At 36.9% G+C, this 8,553-nt stretch overlaps 1 protein-coding gene across 4 annotated transcripts in view; it reads right to left on the bottom strand.

Annotated features, from left to right (window-relative positions):
- The window catches only part of shroom2a (shroom family member 2a), a 46,962-nt gene extending 38,946 nt beyond the window's left edge, over positions 1-8,016 (bottom strand). For 2 of the 4 annotated variants that reach the window (XM_079627419.1, XM_079627418.1), the window contains exon 1: positions 7,006-8,016. In XM_079627419.1, the coding sequence (XP_079483545.1) occupies positions 7,006-7,206 (201 nt within the window). In that variant the 5' untranslated portion in view covers positions 7,207-8,016. The remainder of the gene's footprint in view (positions 1-7,005) is intronic. The other 2 variants (XM_079627417.1, XM_079627416.1) reach the window with 1 other exon arrangement.
- Between the last annotated feature and the right edge of the window lie 537 nt (positions 8,017-8,553).

Raw genomic sequence — 8,553 nt, forward strand, 5'->3', positions numbered from 1 at the left:
TGTTATATTAATAAGCGGTCTTAATTGTACAATGAATATCTTACTTAAATCGTGCTTGCATGGGAATAGGAAAATGCTTCCAGATTCAAGACTGCTTATAAATTGTGACAACTGTTGTGCTCTTTCCTTCAGACCACAAATGGCTGTCGTCTCCATATCCAAGGACAGCCTACACGAAGTGGTGTGTTTCTTTAAACAAACACCATTATTTCCACAGCAGCCTTTGGCAGTTTGGAGCTCTCTAAACAATGGATGCGTGCGCATGTGTGTTTGTATTGAGCAAGTGCTCAGAAAAGATAAGAGCAAAAGTCATGAAATACTTCAAAACATGTAAAGTGAGGCTAAATACTCTTTCCTGATACTTCCTACTCTTAACTCGGCAATACATGTCTGTTCATGTTCAAAGTCAAGCTCTTTAGAAATAAATACTGATGAAAGCTTGTCTAAATTCGAATCGTTCCTGCCACTCCTCAAGTGAAGTAATTACTGTAAAAAAAGACTATCATTAACAGACTTTTTTCCTGATGGCTTTCAGTATGCAAGGTGAAGAGCTGTCCGCATCGAATTAGCTCACAACGGGTCGGGGCATGACAAACAACTGATGAATCCTATTTTCCGCAAATAGTTTTACCAGCGTTCATTAAATGGCAGCCCTTTAGGGTCTGTGTGCATTGAAAGAATGCATAAATGAAAAACAAACACGGGCGGTGTGTGAAAGGCTCACAGAGTATGCATGCAGTGTAAAACAGGATTATTAGAGTTTATTGAAAGTGAGGATTTAAAATAAATGCGATGAAGACCTTTGGCAAATAAACAGTATGAGAGGAATGAGGGGAATTTTAATTCGTCCCATTTTTCTGTATAAATACTTAGTTTAAATAAAGCTGCTTCCTGCAGCCCTCTTTCACCTTATGTATCAAAAATGGTTAAAACAAGAGTTTGCAATAAATAAAACTGACAAAAAGAGGGATTTTTGGCACTTTCTTGACCCTAACAACTGCATGACAAATGCACTAAAAACTACTTACCACCTTAGCAACTTCAGAGCAACAGTCTGGCAATTATCCACAATACTAGCCTTCAGAAAAAAAATATGTCTAGTATATATAAATATATGTTAATATCAAAAGTAGCAGTCAGTATCTGGTGTGGCACCAGCTGCATTAAAGGCAGGGTAGGCGATTTGTTTTGTTTTTTTATGCTGGTTGAAAGTCTCTTCACATCCTATAATCCTATCTGTGAAAGACGTAGGCGTAAGGCGTAAAATCTTTGTCTAATGTGCTGCGTTCATGCTACTACTAGGGCTAAACGATTAATTGCATTTGCGATAATATGATCAAATTAGTTTTTTTTTAACCGCAAAGGTCACGATTAAAGTCTGGTCACGTGACACGTGAGGGTAAAGCAGTGTGCAGAGGAAGCATCAACTTTGCACATTACGTGTAGTAGATCAAGAATAGTTTGGGAATTTGAATTGGATCTTGAGGTGCCTAAAGATTCTCACCACTAATATACAATGATATTATAGCCTATTGCTTGTCTTTGTTAAATAATACAGAAGATAAAGATCTTGGTTAAAAAAAAATGTGTTCAGCCCTAGTTTATACATATACACACACATACAGACAGACAGACTCACAAATATACAAATAGCCTGTCGCCAAACAGGTTACAATGACCTCACTTTGTGCGGAGGAATTATTTTAGGAATTTAGTAAGACCATAATGCTCTCATCCTTCACAAAGAAGCCCAGGTTCCTATAATCCTATCTAAATTCATCCCAGATGCTGTATCATGCAAGTCCAACAGGCTTCAGGCTGTCAAAGATAATTCAGTACATTTGGATAATCAAGCAAAGCTTCAACATTCCAGTGCTGTTCCTGGCACTGCCAGTTTGCCTTAGGAATCTCAGAGAAAAGTAGTGAGACAATCTACTGAAAAACAGAGTGAGCAAAAGAAAATCAAGTGAATTAAACACACTAAATACTGCTACTTAACCTGCAACCAGTCTGATATCGCTGCTTATTTTATCTTCTGTAGCAATCCCTTCCTTGTTTACATTCTTTAGGTTTAGCTTTTTCCCTTTCGAGGCGTAATACATTTCTCATAAAATATGTCTTCTTAACACTGGTCAACAAATAATTCTCTCATTATTTACTCAGTCACTTAATGTATGCCTAAATTAAATCCAGACCATGACAACTAAATGTCTAATTTCAAAAGACCAGTACAATCTCAAAATTCACAAATCTCTGAAATGTACAGTAGATGGCAATCATATAAATCTCAATTTGCATATCATCCATCCTAAATAGTATATGAAAGCTGAACGTTCAAAATAGTAAGCCAACAGTTTTTATTTTTTATTATTCAATAGCTAGTAGTAACCACAACCTCTAGCACCATAAAATATGAGATTCCCTTTTTCTTTTTCAGATGCTTAAGAAAGCAAGCTATGACCTTATCACATGGCCATAAATTTGTCTTGGTTAGCATTGAAACATTCTTTGCTGTGTCTCAATACAGGTGTTGTCTTCATTCTCAAAGTATGTACTTTTCCATCACAAGTGGAAGAACATACTTCTACCGCATTGTACAATTGAGATGTAGCACGTTTACAACTCACTTTTGTTCGTGTAGTTTTCAGAGATTATCTAATATTTAGGAAAAACTGAAGATAAGTACTCCACACCCAATTGGAATGTACTTGGAAAAGATTTAGGACATACTTGGCAAAGGTCTTTCATTTGTTTTGTCTATGGAACTAGTACTAGAACAGCAAGGTCAAAAACACCAATATGCCAAGAATAAAAATGAACTCACTACAAATGTTGCAATATGATGACAGTCAAGCTTTGGAAACCAACAGAATAAATGGATATAGATGAGTGGTTAGCCAACTAATGGTTCTTGGTTCAGCCTTCATCTTTAGATATGACGTTTCCTGCATCAGCAGAATAATGGATCTATCTGTAAGAAACACACCTTGGACTATAATGTCATGAATCAACGAAAAGAAACCTAGATGAAAACAGACAACCAAGCCTTAATCTCGAAAAACAGGTGCAAAGGTTAATTTATGGCAAGATTTGCCATCATATGATCCAGTAAAAACAACAAGACTTTAAGAGCATCAATGAGGGGGGTAAAACGCTTCAGTACATTATTAACCGCTCTTACCAATTTCTGAAGTGTGACGGGGTCTGCGGGGCTCACAGAAATGTTTCATGATGAATAAATGTCCAGAGATGCGAAAAACCACAGATCCACTCAATCTTTAACCCATCTTCTGAAAGACTGTGCTATCAAATCAAAGGCTTCCACGAACTGACCTAACTTAAAGTTTTAGCTCCTTTAAGACCCCAGCAATGGCAGGAATTTACTTCTGAAAGTCACATGCACATCAAAACTATTGCAGGGTGGCCACCAGAGTTTTAGAAACTGTCACATTCTCCATTATTTAACATTCTTAATAGCTAATCTGTGAGCTAAAATTGGCTAAAAATAAAATTCATGCACTTAATGGAGAACATGGGCATGCTGAAAGTAAGAGAAACCAGTATTCTTTCCAATTTTATCTGCAAGGTCCTTCGGAGTTGATAAGTAACCAGAAAAGCACACAAAAAAAGTTTCGGTCACTGTTTAAAATGAGTTTAAAAAAAAAAAAACACTGCAAAAGAGACCAAAGTGCCATTTCCACAGCCATAGCTTAGAATGTATTGGAACGTTTAAACTATAAAATGCACACATTAATAGAAACTACATTCTAAAATGCAATGTTGTTGGACATCAAGGAATCACAATATGGAACATTGTGTTTTGGCAAATGCTGCTTCAGTATTAGTAAATTATTTGTATGTTTCTATGGTATACTGGAAAACCAGGATATGCATTTTATGTTTGCATAGCTTTTATTGGCAAAAACATTGAATATGTGCAAAAAGTCCATATTTACAGTGTTGACTCTTCTTCATAACCTCTGCAAATTTCTCTATTATTTATCCACGGCAGTGTTTCCGGGCATAATTGTGAGAGCTCACTCCCTTGGATAAAAAGCAACCTTTTTGACCACATGAATGGTCTCAGGGTGATTCACTGCATGACTCATGGTAGCATTGACCTTTTATTCTCCGGACAATTGATTTTCTAGGGCCTGGTTTCACAGTCAGGGCTCAAATTAAGCCAAGATTATGCCTTAGTTCAATTAGGAGTTTAAGTAAAAAGTAAAAAAAACATGGTATGAATCTTTAGACAAAACAATGGCAGAGACATTTTAAGATATGTCAGTGCAAGTTGCGTTCAGTTAAACCAGTTCAAACATGCATTTTAGTCTGGACTATAGTCTTAAACCTTGTTTGTGAAACCGGGGGTAGATGTACCAGTCGGAAGGGGGCTTCATCAAATATACTAGCTATTGCACTAGTCTTCTGCAGTCCAATTGTACTTCCTGAAGAATTTCAGTCTGTCTTTAATGTTTTTCTTGGAGTGAAGTGGCGTCTTTGCTGCCCTTCTTGACACCAGGCCATTGTCCAAAAGTGTGCCTCACTGTGCGTAAAGATGCAAGCTCTGTACTGGTGGTGACACGACTCAGGAGGAGACGGTCCTTCCGCTTGCTGGACACTCTGGGCCGTCCTGGAGCAGCTGAACCTCTCTCCTTGAAGTTCTTGATGATCTAGTAAATGGTTCTTTTCAAGTGCAATATTCTTTGCAGCAATTTCCTTGCATACGAGGCCATTTTGACGAGAAGCGATGATGGCTGCCCGCCTTTCTTTGGATGTAACCATTGCTAACACAAGAAGACACGTCTTCCCTCCATTTATGGCAATCAGTGTATTCTTATAATCCAATCAGAATGATAATGTGATTTCACTTGAATAGTACTTGTTCACACTTTCCCATGTGCTGATATGATTAGTGAAATTATGTTAGCTAGTCATTTTGTGCCAGTGCCAAAAAACAGTGAAATTTGGGTTTTTGCCATTATTTAAAATACATCTAATCAGTCTTGCAATAACCGAGAAACAACTCGAATCAACACCACAACAACTGAAGCATCAAACTTCATAAAATGTATGTCACTGCCAAAACTTTTGGCCATGTAGATATAGCATTTACGCTCTCAAATGTGACAGTAAATCAAATAAATGCTGTTTCTTGAACAACTGAGAAAAATGTATCACTGTTTCCACAAAAAATATTAAACCGAATAACTGTTTTCAACATTAATATAATAAGAAATGCTTCTTGAGAACCTAATCAGCATATTAGAATAGGCTTGTTCGACTTGAACCGGCGCTACACAGACCGATCTGTGAATGACATCAAAGTACCGGGAGAGCGAATAGAAAGTAGACGGCTCTTTATGCTTTTGAATTGCTCACGCGGTACTTGATGTCATTCACAGATCGGTCTGTGCAGCGCTGGTTCAAGTCGAACAAGCCTAATGATTTCTGAAGGATCACGTGACACTGAAGACATCACATTACATCATCAATACATTTTAAAATATAAAAAATATATAAATTAACTAAAAGAATTCATTTAAATTGTAATATTTCACAATATTGTGGTTATAACAGTATTTTTGATCAAATAAATGCTGCCTTGCTGAGCATGATAGACTTCCTCCAAAAACATACAAATAAATTAGGCCTACCCACTATTAATACAGACTTAGTAAACGCAGGTGATACACCACATGACTCAGGAAATGTACTAAATTAATAAAAATATATAATATAAAATATATTTTAATAAAATTAAATAAATAAAAATAATGGATTAAAATGGCTTAAAATTTCTGGTACTCATTATTATAATGTGCAGCTTTGTGCATGTAATACAACTCTGATGCAATGCATAGCTCATTCTTATGTCATTAGTACAGGTGGGAAAACTTTCTAGTGTGCTTAATCCATCCTGTTCTATCCTTCAAAATTTAAGGGCAATATTGATCATAAATAGTTTATATGACTTTGAAAGATGGAGACTATGTGGTACTTGGATGATCTCATTTGACCAAACGTGATCAGTTTGAAAACCTCTGCAACTTAATTTGCATATGGGTTCAGTTTTGGTTTTCCTTTAAATTCTCACAACATAAAGCTCAAAATAGTGAACTCTCTTTCATTTAAATACCACTTTCTATGAGGTCTCATGACAAAAACTCTGGTACTGTCAAATAACAAAGAACAGATTTATAGACTAATTAGGTGTACAAACCCAAAGGGTCCACGGTTGAAGACCAGATTAAGATACACTGTTCTGACCGTGCCCTATGATAAATCAATTTAAAAACTGTCTGCTTCTCTACAAAGTGACTGCATTTTGATGGTTCCGATTTGAGACTGAAAGGTTAGACATTATGCACGTGTACATCCGATGACTTGCTGTCTGTTCCAGCCTGTATTGCCTGGACAAAGAAAGAAATTGCTTAGCTTGAAATGCCAATATTAAAACCTGAACTTTCTTGTGTATTGACTCCAAGAGAGTAAAACTTCCAGAAGAAAAGGATTCTTGCGTTGGCCGGGAATCGAACCCGGGTCAACTGCTTGGAAGGCAGCTATGCTCACCACTATACCACCAACGCGCTGTAAAAATTGCACAACTCTTCAAGCTCACCAGACTAAACATGACCTACGAGATTCATCTTCTGATATGCTGTAAAATGTATGTAAAAAAACATTTTAGAGGAATATGAATATTAGAAGTACAGTTTAACCCTTAATAATCGTTAATAAAAAAAGAATGATGCTACCTACTTTCCTTAAACCAAATATAAGTAGTTAAAATATTAGCCTATATTTAATAGGCTAACTATTATTATATATAATTTATTGCTTCACAAAAAAATTCTCAGGTAACGTTAACTGCTTTTTGAACATTACTTGAAAGTTACTCAGAGGGCTCCCTCTCTCTCGCTCTCAAACCACAACAATGTCCAATTTAGATCAACAGTCCCGAGGTCAGTGTCCAACATGTAGCCTATACGACGGATGACTTACCTTGGTTATAAGAAGAGGTTCTCTGTGCTCCAATCCACCTCTAAGGGTAAAACCCCATGGTGCTCCCCCAGAGAGTGTAACATCCACCACTTTCCATCCCTCACCATTACCGTGATGTTCATCAAAACTCCCAGATCTTTCTGAACTGTAAAAGATCCTGTGGTCTCCTTCAGGAAAGCCGGAGTATTTGATCGTGTCCATTTCATACGCAACCTGTCTCTCAACCAACAGAATATGGCAGTCTTTTGTAGGCTACTTAAATGCAAATGTGGATGTATCAATTCCCAAAGTCAAAATCCCACAGTCTTCCACATCAACAGCAGCTGTTAATGTTAATCCACAAGAACATCACATGGACGTCTCTGGATACTTTGTTGCGTTGTTTCCTCCTCTAGTCAAGACATCATATTTAATTAAGTGGAGTGTAAATTCACAAAACAAACTTCCAAACTAAAACAAATTAGTTTTGTTTTAATTCCTGAAACGAAGCGCGATGTTAACAGAAATGTTCAGTCTTGTTTGTTTATGGTTTATCTGACCTCTCTCTTTATGTTAGCATTAGCCAAATCATTCAGTTTAAGTTTGTCTAGCCATCAAAATCAAGTATTTCTTAAAATAAAAAAATAAAAACGCTCACTGACTGTCGATAACGCAACCGTCCGGACTCAAGTCGTTATCCAGAAGTACTGATTAGTAATACGGGTTTCCCTGTTCATAGTGAAGGTTGTGTTCTTCCAGTCCTGTGGTGAGTGTGTGTGCCGGTGGAGCTAGTCAGCTAACCGCGAGTCATATTCAATCAACAAGTGGATGAACACCGTACTTTACATCTCTTCCCTGAGCCACATTATAAGTTTTCCAACTGTTGTACGAACCGAAACAAATAGATTTCTCTCTTAGTTTTTATCCTAACGCAGAACGTAGTCGGAGATGAGACACAAAGGCTGCAATGCCTAATGGCAGAAGGCTGATCTCTGTTGGGTTAGTGTGGATTACGCTAACGAGACTCAATCTACCTGTGCGCTCGTCACCAACTCTGATAAGAGCAGCAGCGACCTCTACTGTTCACTGTGTGTGGCCGCACTCATTTGCACGCGCTTTCGAATAAAATCATTGAAAACCTTGTGCTTAAAAGTAATTTATGTAAACTTTTTATTTTTGAACTGATGAATGTCCTGTTTTTGATTTAGGACTCAGGGTCAAAGGAGATGGATGATAGGTTAAAACTGCTAACTCTCCGTGGCCAGTTTCATCATGTAGCCAACTCTCTTTGTTCATCAGTTAACAAGAAAGCTGCAAAAACTGCTCTGTTGATTTAAAAAAAATGATGATTTCATTATAAGAGTTACCAACTGATTTCCTGAAGATGACCATTTTTAAGTTTCATGTTATTTATTTCTATTTATTTTTATTCATGTATTGTATGTTTAATTTCTATCGCTTTAGATGTTTTGTGAATTACCTTTTTAGTAAACTATCTTCTGTATCTTGTTTAAAAATGTAGTCTACTTTATTGCCTTGCTCTACCTTGAGTTTCTTATGTTATTGACC

The sequence above is a fragment of the Phoxinus phoxinus genome (assembly GCF_949152265.1).
Source record: "Phoxinus phoxinus genome assembly, chromosome: 11".
Lineage (NCBI taxonomy): Eukaryota > Metazoa > Chordata > Actinopteri > Cypriniformes > Leuciscidae > Phoxinus > Phoxinus phoxinus.